At 52.5% G+C, this 21,401-nt stretch overlaps 1 gene segment (V, D, J or C); it reads right to left on the bottom strand.

Annotated features, from left to right (window-relative positions):
- Nucleotides 1-11,688: 11,688 nt before the first annotated feature.
- LOC132319421 (T cell receptor alpha variable 4-like) lies at nt 11,689-19,597 on the bottom strand. The segment is given in 4 exon segments: nt 11,689-11,767; nt 12,589-12,615; nt 18,749-19,034; nt 19,546-19,597. Coding segments are annotated over 4 exon segments (444 nt in total).
- Between the last annotated feature and the right edge of the window lie 1,804 nt (nt 19,598-21,401).

The raw sequence follows: 21,401 nt of genomic DNA, 5'->3' as shown, positions 1-21,401 counted from the left end.
ATCATGGCCAGGGTCTGTGTGGCAAGCTGTGCCCTGATTGGAGATGCCTCTTGGACAGCACATAGCTTAGGGCTCCTAGCACCTGAAGGATATAGGACCACCTACACTGCCTTCTCTTCCTTCATTGTCTTAGCCTAAGAAATGGCGTTTTAAGAATACTTAACAGAGTCTGAGTGCCTTTACTACAGGAATCAAAACAAACCAGCAGCTCCCAGTGCGAAACCTTTGGTGTATTTGGCAGGTCCCAGTGGGAAATGCCTTTGTAGGGGAAGGATAATGAAGAAGAGATAGACCAAAAGCCTGGCTGGCCCCTCACACAGCCATGGGGGGCCGTCCCAAGGCACTTGGCCGAGGTGGATTACCTGGTGAATTGGGAAAGTGAGAAGTGCTTTGTTTGGTTGTTACTAACATGCTTGAAGTGGACATGGAGATGTCTGGAATTGAAGCAATGGCCTCACGTAAGATGCAGGTGCAGCAGCTCAAAGGGGTCTGGGCAGCAAATGGCGGGGTGGGGTGACGGGGCAGGGAGTGCATGGGGTGGCATTCCCCCTTCCCTGCAAACAAGCCCAGGGAAGGGACGTTCCCTCTTCAGCATGGGGACAGGGACAGGCATGGGCAGGAATGAACTGCTTATTCTTTTTTTCCTTATGTTCTGCTTGTAACACTGTGGAGCCAGCATAATAAGGAACAGGTTATGGCTTTGCTGGATACTGCAGCGGAAGTAATCTTAACTCATGGAAATCTGCCCCATCACCCTAAGAATAAAGTGATGAATGTTAACACAATCGGGGTGTGGGAGGGGTGGAAGAATTGTCTCAATAAGTCTGACTTTGCAGCTAGGAGGGAACCCACTGCTTACAGCTTGGGTTGGGCTCCGAGAGTGCCCCGATATATATCACAGGCGATGATCCATTAGCAGGAAGGACTTTTAATATCCCCAGTGGGGGAAAATATTCCTTCCGCATCTGCTTAGCTCGCAGTGGGGAGGACTGTGCCCCCCTCATTGTGCTGGCCCCTCCCTCCAGGACTGTAGCCTCAGAGCAGGACTGGCTGCCCCTGGGCATGCTGACAGCTATCCATCTAGTAAAACATTTTTAGAAGCCAGGGCTGTCCAGCAGACACATCTGCCTTTCAGGAACCCTGTTTGGCCTGTAAAGAATGGGGCTGGGTCCTGGTGTAAGACTGTAAGTTGCTGGCTTTTGGGCACAGATGTCCCCATGGGGCTGTGGTTGCTCCCCGTAGCATCACCCTGCCAGAGCAGCCAGAGGCCGCTGGTGTGCGTTTGCTGTGCTGCCTCAGGGGTACGGGCACAGCCCCCTGCCTTCCCAGGGGACTGTGGCCCAGCACGGGGAGCAGTGCAGCCTGTCCCCAAGCTGTGAGCTGTCCCCTTACGCTGGCAACAACCTGCTGACTGCATCTACCCAGCAGCATGTTGAGGAGGAACAGGGGAATGTCACGGACACTACAAGAGAGCACAGCTGGGAAATGAGTCCCTAGAAAGCACAACAACTCAGCATTGCAAAATGGGAATGGTATGTTTCCATGCAGGCAAAGCCATGTCCCCACCAAATCAGTGCAGGAGAAAACAGCCCAAATAGGATTGACAGACATGACCAACCCTCACCTGGAGCTGTTAAGCACTGCCTGGGCTCAGAAAACCCCACCACACAAACATCCCAGGCCTGAGCAGCCACATTGCGCCTAGTTCACAGACCTAGATCAGCCAGATGTGTTAAGGGAGGGAGGTGGAGAGAAGCTGCAGCATTTCATCCAGCTCAGCAAAGTGGGTGGGACAGCAGTCAGCATGCAGAGCTAATGGCTGTATTCAGGGTACTAGAGGAGATAGCCCCACTTCCAAGTTGTCCATGAAAATCATTCCTTTGTTTTATCTCATGCAAAACTATTATGTGGAGCCTCACATGACTGCTTCCCCTCACCGCATGCCATGCAGCAACAAGCATGAAGTGTTGGATGCCCCTGCCCTCCAGCCACACCAAAGCTCCTCCTTGTCTTCCATAACAGGCAAGGAACTGGACTGTTTAGTGAACTCTGCACCACCACTGTTTTATGGGGCATGGGACAAGGGGGACAGGACTTCTCTGCTACATCCAGCCATAATATCACTGCTGTTCTATGCTTGCTCTCTTTGCTTTATCTGTCTGCACTGGGTTGACCTTGGCTGGCTGCCAGGTGCCCACCAAGCTGCTCTGTCACTCCCCCTCCATCAACAGGAAGAGGGGAGAAAAATATGGTGAAAAGCTCATGGGTCAAGATAAGGACAGGGAGATTACTTACCCATTTGTTGCGGTTTAACCCCAGCCAGCAATTAAGCACCACTCAGCTGCTTGCTTACTCCCCTCCAATAGGATCGGGGAGAGAATCAGAGAAAAAGTAAAACTCATGGGTTGAGATAAAAACAGTTTAATAGGACAGAAAAGGAAGAAAGTAGTAATAATAATGATAAAAGGATATACAGAAAAGGTGATGCAGAATACAATTCCTCACCATCTGCTGACCGATGCCCAGCCAGTTCCCAAGCAGTGGCCCCACCCCCGTTTTTTTGTTCAGCATGATGTCATACGGGATGGAATATCCCTTTGCCCACTTAGGGTCAGCTGTCCTGTCTGTGTCCCCTCCCAGCTTCTTGTGCACCTGGCAGGGCAGTGAGAGAAGCTGAAAAGTCCTTGACTTAGTGTAAGCACTGCCCAGCAACAACTAAAACATCAGTGTGTTATCAACATTATTCTCATCCTAAATCCAAAACACAGTACTATACCAGCTACTAGGAAGAAAATTAACTCCATCCCAGACAAAACTAGGACAGAATTACTGTCATGGGCAAAACAGACTTGACTTGGGGAAAATAATTTAATATATTGCCAATTAACTGTAACAGAGAAGGATAGTGAAAAATAAAACAAACTAAAAACACTTCCCCCCACCCCTCCCTTCTTCCCCTGCTCAACTTTACTCGTAAATCTTCTACTTCCTGTTCCCAAACAATGCAGAAGATGGCAAATGGGAGTTGCGGTCAGCTCATCACGTGTTGTCTCTGCCACTCCTTCCTCCTCATGCTCTTCCTCTGCTCCAGGGTGGGGTCCCTCCCACAGGAGAAAGTTGACTGCTTCTTTGACCTCCCCAGAGAGTTTGTGCTCAGGAATTGGCTGCCATTGTGGGGGGAGAAGATTCTGTTACATGTAAGTCTCAGCCATTCTAATTGGTGGAAATGTCTCTTGGCAGCCACTATAGTCTCATATCCTATTTCCTGCATGAAAATCCAGACAATAATGTACAAGTGGAAGAATGTAAATCCCCACACCGATGTGCTCCACCAAGAGGGAAATATGGCTCATGAAGCATATCTCAGAACGACTGAAGGCCAAAAACTTCAGTCTCTCTTCTCCAGTGTCTTCTTTCCAAAGATGCTGGAGGGCTTCCCCAGGCCAGGAGGTATGCCCATGTTTTTCCACAGCTGCATGGCCCAGCTGGACTCCTCTCAGCTGCTGAGCAGTGAATGCTCCCTCTACAATGCCATGTCCTACGGCCACTGCTTGGCTATCTGCCACCCTCTGTGCTATGGGGGCCATCATGCATCAGGCTGTGTGCATCTGGCTGCTGGCAGCGAGGTGGCTGTCCTGTTCCCTGCCTCCTGCTCTGCATACAATAATCACCCATCATTTGGGTTACTTTGGGCCCAGGCACATCTGCCACTTCTTCAGTGTTCTGCCAGCCCTCCTGGAAATGGCTTGTGCTGGCACTTCTGCCAACAACACTGTGATCACCTTCAGTGTTGGTGGTGTGCCCCTCAGCTGCTTCCTCTTCATCTTCATTTCTTAGAGGCGCAGAGCAAGAGCAATCCTTTGGCTCTGCTGTGCAGAAGGCAAGCACAGAGCTGTCTCAACCTGTGCTTCCCCTTTCACTGCTGTGACCTGTTTCCATGGCACCTGTGTCTTCACCTACATAGGAAGTGACCTTGAAAGGGTCACCAGACAGAGCACTGCCTGTTCTTTACACCGCTCTTACTCTTATGTGCTTTCATGCAGGTGAGCATGGATGGGAGTGACATTGGTCTGCATATATGTAAGTGTGTGGGCATAGGTGTGTGCTGGTATGTGCTTTTATGTGTGTCCATCTCTGTACGTGAGAGTGCACATGTATCTGTAAGCAAAAACACGCGTGCAGGAGCATGCATAAGTGTAAGCATCTGTGTTGTTTGAATATCTGTGCGTACATGTTGGTATGGGGGGATGGTGGTGCCTGTGTCTGCACATGGGCTCGTTTGGAAACATGTGGGCACACACCACTTTACAAGTGCACACATATGTGTTACTGTTTGGCTGCGTGCAAGCTCACGTGTGTGAGATTGTGTGCGCACACATATCTGTGCGCGTGCATGCCTGTGAGTGTGCTTATCTCTGTGCACATATAGGTGTGCATGTGTGTGAACCCATGAGGGTTATGTCAAAGGTCTTGCTAAAATCAAGGTATACCACAGCCAGTGCCCCTCCCCTTCCCCACAGTGCCAGTCACCTCCTTATAGAAAGCAATGAGGTTGGTGAGGCATGATTTGTCCTCATTAAGCTCACGTGAGCTGCTCCCAACCCCCTTCCTGCCTTTCATGAGTTTAGGAATGGCTTCTGAGAGTATTTGCTCTATCTTCCTTCCAGGGACTGAGTAGAGACTGTCCAGTCAGCTCCCTGAACACCCTTGGATGCATCCCAAGTGATCCCATAAACTTGTGTCTGTCCAAATAGTAGTAAGAGCTCCTTAGCTCTTTCTTCTACTGCTGTGGTGTGCTGGTTCTGGCTGGGCTAGAGTTAATTTTCTTCATAGTAGCTAGTATGGGGATGTGTTTTGGATTTGTGCTGGAAACAGTGCTGATAAAGCAGGGATGTTTTCATTATCGCTGACCAGTACTTTCACAGAGTCAAGGCATTTTCTGCTTCCCACACCACCCCACCAGCGACTAGGCTGGGGGTACATGAGAAGTTGGGAGGGGACACAGCTGTGGCGAAAAGGATATTCCATACCATAAGATGCAATGCTCAGCATATAAAGCTGGGGGAAGAAGAAGGAGGGTGGGGAAGTTCGGTGTTATGGCATTTGTCTTCCCAAGTAACCACGGATGATGGAGCCCTGCTTTCCTGGCGATGGCTGAACACCTGCCTGACGATGGGAAGTAGTGAATGAATTCCTTGTTTTGCTTTGCTTGCGTGCACGGCTTTTGCTTTACCTGTTAAAATGTCTTTATCTCAACCCACAACTTTTCTCATTTTTACTCGTCCGATTCTCTCCCCCACCCCACCAGGGGAGAGTGAGTGAGGGGCTGTGTGGTGCTTAGTTGCCAGCTGGGGTTAAAGCACAACATGTGGGTGCTGCTTTATTCCCCTAGAGTCTCCTGGGAGGCTCAGGGGTGTGGTAGACCTGTGGAGAAGCCATACCAGTAAAAACTGAGGAGAAATAAGTATTGAGTGCATCAATCTTTTCCCTACCATTTGTCACCAGGTCCCCTTCCTCACCAAGCAATGACCCCACATCTACTTAGCCTTCCTTTTGCTGCCAATAGACTTACAGATACCTTTCCTGATTCCCTTCACCTCCCTTGCAAGTTTCCACTCCAGCTGTGCTTTGGCTTTTCCTGTCTCACCTTTCTGCACATTGCAGAGGACCATCCTTGTGCTCTGAGGAGGATGTCTTTGAAGGTTAGACAGCTCTCCTGGGACTCTCTGTGTTCCAGGGCAGTTTCCCATGGCATCCTGCCAAGCAGGTAGGTCCCTGAGGAGACTAAGATGCGTTCTTGTGAAGACCGGGGCAGTGCTCATCCTGTTTGTCTTGGTCAGTCCTCTGAGGATGTTAGGCTCTGCAGTCTGCTGGTCACTGCAGGCAAGGCTGCCCTTGAATGCTACATCATCCAACAGTTCTTCCTCATTTGTGAGTAGCAGGGCTAACAGAGTCTCTCCCCTAGTCCATTCATGGATTGCCTGCATCAAAACTTTCTCTTCCATACACCCCACACACGTCCTGGTGGGCTTGTGCCCAGCCATTTGGGTTCTGCAGCAGACACTGTGGTGGTAAAAGTGACCCATGGGTACCGGGGCCTGTGACTGTGAGGCTTTCCCCAGCTGCCTGACGAACGTGTCATCAGCCTCCTCTTCTTGAGCAGGAGGTGTGTAGCACACTTATAATCACACTACCACCTGCACCACAGGGGAAGAGTGAGATCCTCCCCTGCCATGCTGTCCCCCATGTATACCTCTTCTACTCCTTGTGCTCTCCTTTCTCTTCAGTCTATGGGAGACCTCCCCCTCCCTCCCTACTTTAAACTCCTCCTTCCTAGTTTAGCAGGCATTTGCAAAGACACTCTTGCCTCACCTTGACAAACACATTCCACCCCTGACCAGCACTCCTCACTCTTCCAAGAGGGTCCTCGGGGGACAGAAACCAAAGCTGCTGAGTGCTGCTGCACCCTGCTCCTGCCATGCACGCTGCTCAAATGAGGTCTCGAGGGAGAGGGATCCTCTTCTGACATCTGTGCCATGCTTTGCATCTCACTCTTAGTAAATACACATAATTAAGGGGATGTGAGTGAAATGCATCAAGATCCCTTCGATGGACATGTCCTTCCAGCCCTGTGAGACCAACTCAGATTCCAAAGACATCCTCGTGTAGAGGCTCATTCAGCCCAAACTCACTGCCCTGGAGGGAAGAACCTCTTTGTTACCAGCAAAATTCATAGAAGCATAGAGTCATTGTGTCATAGAATCATAGAATGGTTTCGGTTGGAAGTGACCATGAAAGACCATCTAGTCCAATCCCCCTGCCATGGGCAGGGACATCTCTCACTACATCATGTTGCTCAAAGCCCTGTGTAACCCCGCCTGGAACACTTCCAGGGCTGGGGCATCCATAACTTCTCTGGGCAATGTCTTCCAGTCTCTCACCACCCTCATCGGAAAAAAATTCTTCCTTACGTCTATTCTAAATCCACCCTCTTTCAGTTTAAAGCCATCCTCCCTTGACCTGTTGCTACAGGCCCTGGTAAAACATCTTTCTCTGCCTTTCTTATAAGCCCCCTTTGAAGTATTGAAAGGGCACAAAAAGGCCTCCTCAGAGCCTTCTCCTCTCCAGGCTGAACAACCCCACCTCTCTCAGCCTTTCTTCATAGGAGAGGTGTTCCAACCCTCTGATCATTTTCCTGGCTCTCCTCTGCATGCACTCGAACAGATTCTACAGACTCCTCCCACAGTCCATGAAGAAACATCAGCTCACACATGGGACTTAGCCCATCCCAAAGCAGACATGCACGGTAAATGGCGTGAATCATCTTTCTGGAGACACTGATTCCGCAATTGACCAATGGTGGCCTCTGAACTCCCCAGCTAGTATAAGCTCACAGCAGGGCCTGCATACCTCGTCACATGTGCATGGCTTGCTTCATCATGTGATCAGAAGTGAACCCACGGGCTGTCCCACCTGAGCCTACAAACACCTCCATCCCATGGCTAAAGCCCATATCCATGTCCACGGTACTCAGGGACAGGCAGCGAGCAGGGAAAGGGCTTTTGTGTGGGTGAATGGGCTCAAGCTGGACACGTCATTCTCATCAGCTGCATCTCCCACTCCCACTGAGCACGGATCGATCTTCCTCAGTCACGCTGAATGCTTGGACATAGGACATTCAGAAGATGACCCTCCAACCCTTGTTCGGTGGCCCTGGACAGCCTGTCTTTGGGTGTCTTGAGTCTTCTCAATTAACTCCTGATGACTAGACATTGAGATTTGTGTATGTGTGTGTGTTGTCTACGCCAGCTGTTTAGTCCTTTACTGGACTCTTGCAACATGTGAGATGAGTCCTTTGCCCACGCTGATGAGTTTTGCACTGGAAATGTTTGGGCCTGTCACACAAAAGATGCCTTCCCTGGGGAACGTGCCTGGCATAAAGCAGGAAATGAGAAGGTTGTAATTCAAGAAGGTAAAACACAGCCCATAGCATTAGCTGGGATGCTTTGCATTCAAGATGAGCTTGTCAGAAAATAATCACCTCCACAAGGGATGCCTCTGGCAGCCTGAGGCAGTAAAGGGCCATGATAAAAGCCAGCCCAGCTCCTCGCTCTCTCATCTACTTCTCTTGCCTCCTTCTCCTTGGGAGTCAGGTCAGTCTGAAGCCCTGTCTCCTTCTCTGCTGTCTCTAAAAGGAGGTCTCACTTCAGTGGATCTTTCATGTGATACAAGCTGTGACCCATGCCAGATCTTGGGGCTGCTTGTCACGGGAGAGGGAAGTGGGGAGAACGTTAGACATGGAGGGAAGCTGGGACTGTACTGAGGTGGCTTCTGGACTCAGCGGCTAGGCAGTAGCTGCATAGGAAATGGTGGCTCTTTGTAGGCCCTGGCAGGCTGAGGCCAAGAAGCCCTTACACATCTCTGCACAGCCTCCACCTCCTGGCACTGCATGTTCTTTGGCTCCCTCATGGTGTGGTGACAGGCTGCTCGTCACGCATGCCCATGTTATGCTTCCTCCCTGCCCTCTCTCCCAGGTGCACCTCGGGCCCCAAGATATGTCCTGCTACAACTGGTACCAGCCCTGCCAGATGTACCAGTCCTGCCAGACCTGCCACCCTTGCGGCCTGACCCTGCGGGCCATCAGCTGCAATGAGCCCTGTGCCAGAACTCCACCGTCGTCATCCAGCCCTCTCCCTTCGTGGTGACCCTGCCCAGACCTATCCTCAGCTCCTTCCCGCAGAACACCATTGTAGGATCCTCCACTTCTGCTGCTGTTGGCAGGATCCTCAGCTGTGACGGAGTGCCCATCAACACTGGCTGCTGTGACCTCTCCTGCATCACTAGCTGCTACTGCGGCAGGAGGTGCCTCCCCTGCTAAAGATGCTGGCAATGGCCTCAGATAAGCACCCCTTGGAACTCAGAACATGGTGCTGGACAGAGGATCAAACTTCATGCCATTGTTTTAAGAGCAGCTGACCATCTCTGGCATGTCCTACAAGGGTAAGACTGGAAGGGGCTAGCGTGGGTTCTCTGAATATATGGCCAATGTCTACTTTTTCTGTCTTCTACTCTCCCTTTTTTTTTCTCTTTTCTTCACTGTCTTGTGCTCCCCTCAAAGCCTGCTGTGAGGACCCCAGAAACCAGCCTGGAGTGACCTGCTATCCTTCCTCCTTCCATGGGGCAGTTCGAAAGATGCCCTTCGGGAACTCTGCCACACGAAAAGGGGAACAGATTCTTGGCTGTTCCTGCCTTCACATGGAGTGACCTCATTTCCTTCTTTAGACTCATTAAAAACTTGCTGTAACCCTGCCTGTGTCCCTTAGGTGGTCTTTCCATCTGCACACTGACTGCCAAGGGAGAAAGCCATTGATTTGCAGGAGGAATTAAGTAACAACACAGGGGGACTCTTCATCACTCCTAGAGGCATTGGAAGGTCGGACATACTGCAGCGAGTCCTCTTTCACGGACTGCCTCCTGAAGCTGAGGAATTCAACCCTAGTTACTCCACAGCCAATAGACAGCAGTCCTTGCCTTGCTGTGTCTCTGCTCAGAAACATCCCCTTGGCCCTGGAGCACATCATGGGAACAACAATCCTGACAACTGCTGTCCTCCAGAGAGGAACTGTGGGTGTGTTGGAGGCCCCGGGGAGGTCAGCATTCCCACTAGGTCTTGGGGAAGAATGGTCCTCTTGCTTTGCGTGGAGCTGTGATGGGCAAGGAGGCTCAGAATAATATGTTTCCAAAGGATGGCTGGATTTGGGAATGAGTAAATAGTCTTGGGCATGGCCCACAGTTGCCAACATGTGGAGGGCTGAGGTGTTCACAAGTTAGTATTGGTATCAGCTACAGCAGGTCACACGCGAGAGTCCCCTGTCCCTTTGAACGCAACACCCCCTTGGGTGAAGGCAGACTGTTCTGGTTTTGGCTGGGCTAGAGTTAATTTTCTTCATAGGAGCTACTATGGGCCTATGCTTTGAATTTGTGCTGGAAATAGTGCTGATAAAGCAGGGGTATTTTCGTTATTGCTGAGCAGTGCTTACACAGGGCCTTTTCTGCTTCTCACCCCACCCCACCAGTGAGTAGGCTGGAGCTTCACAAGAAATTGGGAGGGAATACAGCTGGGACAGCTGACCCCAGATGTCCAAAGGGATATTCCATACCATATGATGTCATGCTCAGCCTATAAAGCTGGGGGAAGAAGAAGGAAGGGGGGGGATGTTAAAATGTCTTTGTCTCAACCCACGACTTTTCTCACTTTTACTCTTCTGAGTCTCTGCCCCATCCCACCAGCGGGGAGTGAGTGTGTGGCTGTGTGGTGCTTAGTTGTGGCGTGGGGTTAAACCATGACACAGGCCCAGGACAGCGACTGGTGCCCAAATGCACATGGATGCTCTGTGCTGCCTGGTCTTCTCCAGGCATGGAGCAGCTTTCTTGAGTCCCAGGAACTCTAAGGTCCCACAAGTGCCAGAACCCAACTCTGGTCCAGAAAGGTGCTGTTTGAGAGCAGATGCCCCCAGCTCTGGGGAGACATAGCAGTGACAGTGGGATTTGATTCGGCACCCAGCAGGATCCGTGAGCTGTCTCTCAAGGGCACACGGCATGCACCAGCCCAACCATAGGGCACCTTCCCCCAGGCACCAAGTTCCTTCAGCATTCCCCAAGCTCTGGGGCTGAAGTGGCCCTTGTGCTCTGTGCAGCACCACTGCTCCCCACACAGAGGCCAGGGTGTTCCCACATCTGCAGACCCTGGGGCCCTGTGGTGTGGGGTTTGCCCTCACACAGACCCCACATACCACCAGCGCCATAGGACCAGGATGGAGGAAAGGGTCATTCCTCTGTGCTGGGGGACACGTCTCGCCAAGCCAGGTTCTGTGGGACAAAGTGCTGGGTCATGGCAAAATCCTTCTAGACAACAAATTAAAATGCTGTTGCCATCTTTACTATTCCCTGACTGTGGCGTACGTCAATTAAGAACAAGACCAACATTAAAAAAGACGTTGTCCACACAGTATCTCGTTTTTTCTGAAAAGCCATGCTAGGCCTGATCACAATACACTGTTTTGAAAAGTATATAAATTGCAAGTTTCGCTCCCTTTTTTTTCTTCTCCTCATGTCAAAATTAGTGTGTCAAATTTGGTATGTCAAAATTAGTATGTCAAAATTCATTAGAATGTCTTGAGAGCGATAGAATGAGAGGAAATGGCCTCAAGTTGCGCCAGGGGAGGTTTAGGCTGGATATTAGGAAAAATTTCTTTACTGAGGGAGTGGTGAGACACTGGAATAAGCTGCCCAGGGAAATGGTGGAGTCCCCATCGCTGGAGGTGTTCAAGGAACTTGTGGACGAGGCATTGTGGGACATGGTTTAGTGGCCATGGTGGTATTAGTTGATGGTTGGACTTGATGATCTTAGAGGACTTTTCCAACCTTAGTGATTCTGTGATTCTGTGAGAGAAGACTAAAAGTGCAGCTGTATTGCAGTTCCACAAACACAGGGTTTGGACTTTGTTTTCTGACCTGTCAGGAACCTTTTCTAGGCTGAAGCAGCCTTTCACTGCCTTGCCATTCTCCTCAGAGCTGCTTTCAACTCCTTGTTTCTGATGGCATAAGTGAAAGGATTCAGCAAAAGAGTCAGGAGAGTGTTGGGGGTGGACTCCACTGTCCAAAGGATAAGCGAGCCATGAGTTTCAGCTACGTGAAGATGAGAGCTCCATAGAGGATGGGGACGATGGTGAGGTGGGAGGTACAAGCAGATAATGCCTTCTGGTGGCTGAAAGACAAGGGAATAGATGAGGAATTGCAAAGATGATACAGATGAAGGGACATGTGGAAGCAGAGGCTGTGATGTAGAAAACTTTAATGACTCTGAGGTGGGAAACGAGATCACTTCTAGAGGAGACTGGCTGCCAGTGCAGGGAGAGCAACAGCAGATGCAGAAACTCTGTGCCCATTGCCCACGGTGGAGACCCCACAGGGCATCCATCTGCCTGTCCCACAGAGGGAGAGGGGTCAGCACATGCCCCAGGCTGGCTTTGAGGGTCTTATGGCCCACAAGAACAGAAGACAAGAAAGAGATAGGAGAGAGTGGAAGGCCAGGGATTTAGACTTGGCCATGTTTTCAGAGGGCCACAGCAGCCCTCCTTTGGAAGGGCAGCACTGGATGCTCAGCCTCTCTGAAATCAATGGCCAGGGGCTCTGTCCTCAGTCCAGCATGAGCTTCTGGGTTCCAGGCGGTCCTTGTCTTCTTGCCTGTCACCAGTGGCTTTAGCAGGGGGGGCACCTTCTGCCACAGTAGCAGCTAGAAATGCCACAGAGGTCACAGCACCCACAGGTGATGGACGCTCCACCACAGCTGAGGATGCTGCCGACAGTAGCGGAGGTGGAGGATCCCACCACGTTGTTCTGTGGGAAGGAGCTGAGGATGGGTCCGGGCAGGGTTACCACCACAGAATATTAGTGCGATGAGAGTGCTTTCATGTCCCTGCATCAGCTTTCAAAAGTCCAATGTGTTTTGGTTGCAAAGTCAGAAAATGTGTACTGCCGAGACAGAAATGCAGCCACCAGCAGATTTCTGTGGGGCAGAGACCCCACAGCACCTCAGGGACATAGGGACTCCTCCCAGTTAAGCACTGGTGAGTCCGCAGAGCTGGAGGAGAGACATGAAATGCAGGGGAACAACTCAAGTGCTTGACCAGAGAATCTTGTCCAGTGCCTGGCTGATGGGTCTTGCTCACATGTTGAGGCTTTTGCTGATGCAGGGCTAGGAGGACATTTTCCCTCCTTGGTCTTCTTTGGCTAGGAGATTAAAGCACAGGAAGGTGGGCCCTGGGGAAGGTCCCCCAGCACCCTCAAGATGGTACCTACCGGACTGGGGACGGAGCATCAGCTTGTTCCTTCCAGAGGGGCTGAGCAACCCCAGTACCCCTTGCAAAAGGATGGGGCCAGCCTGGGCTATCTGAAAGCATGGCCCATGCCTGCCTTTCTCCTCTTCCACTCTCTCCTTTCCCTCCCATGTCCTTCTTGTCTTGTGCTCCTCTGGGCTGTGAGCCTCACAAAGCCAGCCAAGAGAGGACCTGCTTGCCCCGCTCCCTCTGTGGCGCAGGCAGATGAACACCTGGCACAATCCCTGCCTCAGCTGTGGGGCACAGAATCCTGTCTGCCCCTGGTGCTTCCTGCTCTGGGGCCTCCACTCGGATCAACCTCATTTCCCTCTTTTGACTCATTAAAGTTCTGCTGCATCCCAGCCTGCTCTTCTGTCTCATCCTTTCCCCTGCAGACCCTCTCCCAAGATGCCCAGGGAGAGAGATGTTGCTCAGGGGTGGTTCTGGGAGGGGCTTGTTGGGGATGGCTGTGCAGTGACCATTAACATAGGCTTGCTTGGAGCATACTTAGTCATGCATCTGGTGGGTTATCCTTTGCTTTCTAAATTTCTCTGCCCATCTGGGGCTGGATGCAATGACCCAATGCAGTTTAATGACCATAGCTACTCCAAAGATTGTTTTAGGTCTCCCACCAAAGCATCCTCTTCACCATGCTCAGCAAGCCCTAGGCCCTCAGCCTTTCCCCCCCAAGGAAGTGCTCCAGCCTCCTCAATATCCTGGCCACCCTCCGCTGAACTCACACCACTTGGTCAAGGTTTTTGTTGCATTACAGCCCAAAACAGCATTCTAGATGCCGTCAGGTGAGTTCTGAGCAAAGTGGGATCATCTCTCCCACTGACTCCAGGCTACCCTCCTGCTCTGATAGCCCAGGTTCTTGATGACAGTCCTTTGTGTCTGGGAACAGTCCCGGGAGTCACACCTGTTTTCAAGGTGTTACTGCAAAAGCACCTTTCCCTGGCTCTGCTTTTGGGCTGCAGCTTGCCAGGTGTGGGGAGACAGGGCTGGTTGGTACCAAGAGAGCTGCTGATCAGGGGTCTGGGTGGACATGTGCCATCTTGCCCAGCTGTGCACTTGCAGAGTGCAGCTAGGAGCTGGACTCCTTCCAAAGGTAGCAGGTCACAGTAGCAGGAGGTCTGAATCGGAGCCTTTCAGGCCAGGTGAGGACCCTTGGAAAAGGCCAGCCCTGCTGAGAGGCTCTCAGGGCACAAGGCCTGTCCTCCTGGTGCTTGCGCAGTGCTGGGCACACCCTCCTGCCACCATTCCTGTAGCTCTGCAGACTGCTCCAGTGCTAAAAGCAGATGAGGAGACAGACATCTCCAGCAGTGGAGCTCCATGAGCTCTAATGAGTCATGTTAACAGGCAGACAGCTTGGCTAAGGCAGTTTGTAATCTCCTGATGCCACCTGCTAATTAATATTTGATTGTCTTTTGAAGAGATGGTATTTCTCTTAAGGCAACTTCATCAGGCCAGCTTTCTTTCTGATGTCCCAGGCTCAGCATTTGCAGCTGCAGGCCATCTGGCTCACCCCAGACACACAACCCTCTGCTGTCAAGTGAGTGTGTCAGGGCAGTACCTCTCGCTGCACTGAAGATGGAACTGGTCCTAGACTTCCACAACCTCTCTATGGCAATCACCAGGGATGGGCCAGAGCTTGTAAAACCTTGGGACTACTTTGACTTCTAAAGTGGGGAACCCCTGGAGCTGCAGCAATAGGGATTCTCTCTAGTTTTGACTTTGTCTCTCATGCACACACTTTGCATATGAACAGGCTGAATGTCCAAACAAGACCCTGGCATCTTGGACCACTACACAGTTTCTCTCTTTCCTGTGATGAGAACAGAGTTGATTGAACTACTTCTGTCCTACCCACAGAAGCCCAAAAGCCCTCTGCTGTCATTAAATCCAACAGGGATGGCTGGTGCCTGATTTACCTTCTTAGCAGTGGGCTTTCAAGGACTTGCCTCAAGTTGTCAGGGGCAAAGAGGCAGAGAGCTGGCTGATGGAGTCCTGATTCTCACAGTGTGTGGTGAGAGGCTGTGCTTCCTCATGTGCATATGCATCTGTCTGTGCCTGTGAGCGTATTTGTTGCTGTGTGTTTGCATTTGAATGTTCATTAGGAAATGCACATGTGAGGGCAAGTGTCTGCCAGTGTGTGTGTGAACAAGTGCAATTCTGTGTGTGTCTGTGCATGTGTTTATGTACATGCACGATTATGCAGGTGAGCAATTAAGTGAGAGTGGTGTCAGGGTGTGGGCATATGTGTGTGCAGAGGAGAACATATGTGTCTGTGTGTTCACGAGCTTCCATATATATATAGAATATATCAAGTTGGAAGGGACTCATAAGGATCACTGAGTCCAACTCCCTGCTCCTCGCAGGACTACTAAACCACATGACCTAAGAGGATCCTCCAGACGCTCCTTGAACTCTGACAGGCTTGGTGCCACGACCGCTTCCCTGGGGACCCTGTTCCAGTGACCGACCACCCTCTCAGTGAAGAACCTTTTCCTAAAGTTCAATCTGAAACGCCCTTGACGCAGCTTCATTCCATTTCCTTCTGTACTGTCAGTGGTCACCAGAAAGAAGAGATCAGCTCCTCCCCCTCTGCTGCCCCCCTTGAGGAAGCTGTAGGATGCAAGGAGGTCACCCCTCAGCCTTCTCTTCTCCAAGCTGAACAAACCAAATGACCTCAGCCACTCCTCCTAAGTCTTGCCCTCGAGGCTTTTCACCATCTTGGTCCCCCTCCTCTGGACACAGGGTCATAGTTTGATGTCCTTCTTACATTGAGGTGGAGAATCCAGCTCTTGCTCTTGTTAAATTTCATACAGTTCGTGATTGCCCAGCTCTCTAGTCAAGCCAGGTCTTTTTTGCAAGGCCTCTCTCTATCCTTGAGGGAGTCCACAGCTCCTCCTAGTTTAGTATCATCGGCAAACAATGTACATTCGATTCCTGGGTCCAGATCATTTATAGAAACATTGAAGAGAACTGGCCCTAAAATTCAGCCCTGGGGAACCCTGGGACATGGACTGAACGTTGCTAGAGAGCAGAGAGTGGAATAATGGTGGGGGATTTCTGCCGTTGTTATTGCCGTAAAGTGTTGAGGGGTGGAGTGTCTGTAAATTGTCCACCTTTGTTGGTCCTGTGAAGGTGTTATTTTGATTTTGGTGTGAGGAATTCTTCTTGATGTAAGTGAAGTTTATGAACATTGTAGATTGTGTGATGAATGTATTCATTAATGATAATTCTTAAATATGTGATTCACAGAGGTGAGGGAGAGAATGCATTGGGTTTATGGGGCAAGCTTTTGGTAGCAAGGGGGCTGCAGGGGTGGTTTCTGTGAGAAGATGCCCGAAGCTGCCCCCCCATATCGGACAGAGCCAGTTCCAGCCAGCTCTAAGACAGACCCACCACAGACCAAAGCTGAGCCAATCAGTGACGGTGGTAGTGCCTCTATTATAATAAATTTAAGAAGGGGAACATACTTGTGCAACTGCAGCTGCAAGAGAGGAGTGTGAATATGTGAGCGAAACAACTGTGCAGCCACCAAGGTCAGTGAAGAAGGAGGGGGAGGAGGTGCTCTAAGCACCAGAGCAGAGCTTCCCCTGAAGCTCGTGGTGAAGACCATGGTGACACAGGTTGTCCCCAGGCAGCCCATGGAAGTCCACGGTGGAGCAGATATCCACCCTGCAGCCTATGGAGGACCCCATGCCGAAGCAGGTGGATGTGCCCTGAAGGAAGCTGTAACCGCAGGGAGAGCTCACACTGGAACAGGGTCCTGCCGTACCTGTGGTCCACAGAGAGCAGCCCATGCTGGAGCAGGTTTTCTGGCAGAACCTGTGGACACATGGGGGACGCACTCTGGAGCAGTCTCTTCCTGAAGGACTGCAGCCGATGGAAATGACCCATGCTGGAGCAGTTCATGAAGAACTGCAACCCACGGGAAGGAGCCACATTGGAGAAGTTTGTGAAGGCCTCTCTCCCATGGGAGGGACCCAATGCTGTAGCAGGGAAGAGCAGGAGGAGAAAGGAGTAGCAGAGAAAATGTGCTATGAAGTGACTGTACCCGCCATTCCCCATCACCCTGCACCACTTGTGGGGACAAGGCAGAGAATTCAGAAATGAAGTCGAGACTGGGAAGAAGGGGGGGTGGGTGGGGGGGAAGATGTTTTTAGATTTGTTCTTATTTCTCATTATCCTACTCTGATTTGATTGGCAATAAATTGAATTAATTTTCCCAAGTGGTGCCTGTTTTGCCTGTGCTGGTAATTGCTGTGTGATCTCCCTGTCCTCATCTTGACCCACAAGACTTTCACTGTCTTCTCTCCCCCTGTCCTGTTGATGGAGGGGGAGTGATAGAATGGATTGGTGGCACCTGGCAGCCAGCCAAGGTCAACCCAATTCCAACAGGCCGTGCTCATGCTGGCCCAGCATCACAATAGAAATGGTCAAGAACCGTCTTGGTGTAGAAAGGACACCGCAGCGACAGAGCCACCTGGGAGAAGATGACCACAAAGCCTGCTGCCCATGCTCCCAGTGCTGGCAGGAAGTAGAGTTTCTTCATCATGATACCTTTTTTTACAGAGCAGTTTGCCTATGGTGAAATAATGATCAAGGGACATGGCTGAGAGGGTCAGGAGCTCAGTCATGCCCAGGAAGAAGAAGCAGAAAAATAACTGTGCCGGGCACAAGGAAACTCTCTTGCCTGTCTCCATCAGGGTCTCCAAGAAGGAAAGCTTGCCAAGGAAGAACTACTTCAGGACCCTCAGGGGCTGCTCACTCCCCACAGTGACAAGGATGAGGCTATTCCCACCACAGTTAGGAGGCACATGGAGAAGACAAACAGGCCATATGCCACCTGGGGATGCCATATGCCCCCCTGCCTGACTACATTTGTGTTACCTTTGGGGCAACGTACTGCCCTGTTTGGAACAGCGTCGTCATGTCCAGAGGGAATCAGCTACCGAGGCAAGAGGGAGGAACCAAAGGTGTGCTGGGGTAAATCCTTTGTGTCTGCTGGTGTCAGAGGAATAAAATCAATTGCTGCTGCAAGACAAGGTAACCACTTTACCCCAGGTGAAAGTCTGGCCCTGCCAGGGCTGAGGAGCAGGTGGTAGACCACAGTGAAGAGAACTTGGCAAAGCTCTGACAAACATTTCTGGTTTGTTGGAACGGATCTTTGTGTTTAAGGGCTGATGCTGGTTGCAACTCATTCTATCTGTGGTAATTCCTGGGTGCATTGGTTTCTTCATTGCCCCATTCTTAATTGCTTACTTCGAATGTCCAAGGAGCCTGTTAGTGGTAATAACAGCCTTGGCTGGAGATCTTGGTACATGTCCTTGAGAAGGGAAAAAAAACCCTGGGAATCTGTGCCATCTGTGACGCATCTCTGAGAGAATGCCGGCAGGATTTTACACACAGAAGCCAGAGGATGCCGCGTTACCCAGAACACTCTGAGCCCTTTCTGGGGAAGCAAGAAAGCCTTGTGGGTCCCCTCTCTGCCTTGCACAGCCCGTCTCAGTTCCCCCCAAGCGTGTCTCTTTGCTGCCTTCAGGAGCACAGAGCCACAGCAGCAGGCGTCAATGAGAAGAGGTGCTGAGCGCACGCGTAGACTCCAAGGGGCACCGGGTGATGCCGGTGACGGTACCAGCACTGATGCCGGAGCCAGTGCCGGTGGCGGTGCTGGGCGGGCGGGGGAACCGGCCCGGGGCCCGGGGCCGGGCGGGGCGGGGTGGGGCGCGGCGGCCCCGGCAGACGAGGCAGCAGCGCCCCCTGGCGGGCGCGTCCGCGGCTGTCCCCCGACACAGACGCCCGGCCCCGCCCGCTGCGGTTCTTGCCCGGCCGCAGCCCCGGCTCCTCTCCCCGTGTCTTCCAGGGCGCAGTAATACACCGCCGCGTCCCCGCACCGGGGCCGGGCGAGCCACAGGGCGCTGGACCGGCGGTCTGCCGCCACCGACAGCCGCCCCGGCGGGTCCTGCAGCTCTTTGGACTCTTTAAGAGCGAGTGCGAGGAATGTGGGGCCTCTGCCAGGGAGCTGACGGTACCAGTGGATGACCTCGTTTGTCTGTATGTTGGCGTGTGAGCAGTTGATGCTGATGCTGGTACCCTCGGTTGTCTCTGCCAATGGGTCCTGCTGCACCTGGGCTCTTGCCACAGCCACTGCTGAGGAGAAAAAGAAGAAAAAACCCTCAAAAACAGCTTCCTACCCAGCCTTGCCTGCTCTTTCCCAGCAGAAGCAGTCAGGAACATACAGAGATGATGAGGAAAAGAATTTCCAGAGGATGTCAACATGTGCATTAATGCAAGTGTCCGTTAATAGTTTGTGGAGAGATGAATGCATGAATGATAGGCGGAAGGGTGGCATTACTGAAGAAAAAAAAGGAGGATAAAAGAAAGAAAGAAAGAAAGTAGCAATGGAGAAAAAAATGACTGCATGAGTTATATGGCAAAACAGAGAGGAAAGGAAGGAAACAGGGAGGGTTGGACAAAGAATAGAGAAGCGAGTTTTCTGAGGGAATGTGGGATGGTAGCAGAGGGAGGGATGGACAGGAGGATGGTTCGGGGGCAGAGGTCTGAGAAGAAGCCAGAGGGGACGGCAGCCTGGAGGGACCTGCGGGGGCTACCCCAGGCTCTGCCCCGTTCCCCATCCACCGCGGACAGCGCTACGCACCCAGGAGCAGCGCGGCCAGCCCCGCCAGCCCTGCGCCCCGGCACCGCCGCATCCCGCTGCTCCACCGCACGCGCCTCGCTGCCCCACCGCCAGCCTCCGCTCTCTGCTCCAGCCGCGGCGCCTCCTCCCCTCCGCCTCCTCTTCTCCGCCGCCAGATGCGTCCCGGGGCTGAGCTCTGCGGCGGCGGAGGGGACTGGGCGGAGGCCGAGGCGGGCCGGGAGCAGAGCGGGCGGGGAGTGCGGCGCTGCCGAGCCCTGGTCCCCCCGCACTGCCCGGCGCAGACCGGGGCGGGACGAGCCGCCGTCGCGGGGGCACCCGGCGCTGCCGCAGCTCCTGAAACCCGGCAGCAGGAACGGGTCGGGTGTTGCTGCTGCCCGGGCACGGGGCACCCCGAAACCACACCAACCCCGCCCCGGAGCCCCTCCGGCTGGTGCTGCCCTTGCAGCCGGTGTCACCGGCCGAGTGGCCCGTGAAAGGCCGGCAGCGGCCCCGGGAACAGCGGCGGGGAGCGCGGAGCCCGCGGGAAGGCTGCGCCGCGGGAGAGAGCAGGCGGGGCGGAGCGGAGCTGCCCGCAGCGCCACGGCGTGTGCGGGAGTGCGGACAGAGGCTGTCCCCGGCACGGGCACCTCGGCCACGGGGACGCCGGTGCCCTGGAAGTGGCCAAAGGGGAGAGGGAACGGCACAGCAACAGGGCATGGCAGGAACTTCTGGAAGTTAAACAGTTCCCGCTTTGACAGTACGCTCATTTTCTCGAAATGTCTCACTGGAAAATTGGATATTTAAAACTGGATCTGGAAGGAAGGGGTACGGGGTTCTGCTGGATGCTCTCATCCATCAGCATGAAAGGAAAAGTAAGCTATCAGGTGAAGTCCCCCGGGGATGCAGTGCAGGTGTCCACTGTCAGGCAAAAAAGCAGGAAGACCCAAGTGCTGAAGGGCAGTTCTTGAGGCAAGGAGGGTGGGCAGGGGAGGAGGTTGTGGGAGCAGGGGAGGTGGAACAGGTAAAGGGGGAGAAGCTGAACATAGAAGAGGAGAAATCAGTGCTGCTGCTGGGAGAGGTGTGGTCTGGGAGAGAAACAAGACGTTTCTGGAAACAGATGGATTCTTCCTTGTTCCCAAACACAAGAACAAACCCAGCCCTCCTTTCCAGCACCTTCTCAGGCAGCTTCTCTCCTCAGCTGGCATCATGACTCACAAGACCATGATCCTGCTTCCTCTTCCTCAGTCCACAGATGTCTCATGTAGAGGAAAAATACCTGCTGACTCTGGCCCAGCCCCCTCCCACCAGGCAACCTGGTGAGGTGAGCTTTCATCTCCTGATTCCTCAGGGTGAACAGCAGGGGATTCAACAGGGCTGTCTTTGTCGTGCAAAAGTCAGCAGCCATGCTGTGCACAGGGTTCTGGGATCCTGTCCTCAGGTACATGGGACCTTGGGCACATAAGAGCTGGCCACTATGTTGAGGTAGGCAGTGCAGATGGAGAAGGTATGACACTTGCCTAAGGCAGAGTGGACCCTCAGGAAGGATGAGATGATGCACACACAGGAGGTGAGGACGGGGGTGAAATGGGTCATAGTGTTGAGCCCCATGTCAAGAAAGATCACCACCTTCTCATAGACGTTGGTGCCCCCAACAACTGGCCTTAGCACAGTTTGGATGTCATGGAAGGTGGATGGAGCCAAAGCTAACGATCACACCCCATTCAGAAATACATGGGGAAAGGAGTAGGGATTCACACAATGAGTCTGTGCAAGGAGGAATGGGGCTGCCATTCAGTGTTTAACATCTCAGGTCTGGGACCATGGCCAGGGTGGGGAAATGTCCAGAGCTTCCCAGAGCAGAGATTTCCAGGCTACCT

This window comes from Gavia stellata, chromosome 28, assembly GCF_030936135.1.
Source record: "Gavia stellata isolate bGavSte3 chromosome 28, bGavSte3.hap2, whole genome shotgun sequence".
NCBI classification, from domain to species: Eukaryota; Metazoa; Chordata; class Aves; order Gaviiformes; family Gaviidae; genus Gavia; species Gavia stellata.
This window is presented reverse-complemented; position numbering and strand designations above follow the sequence as displayed.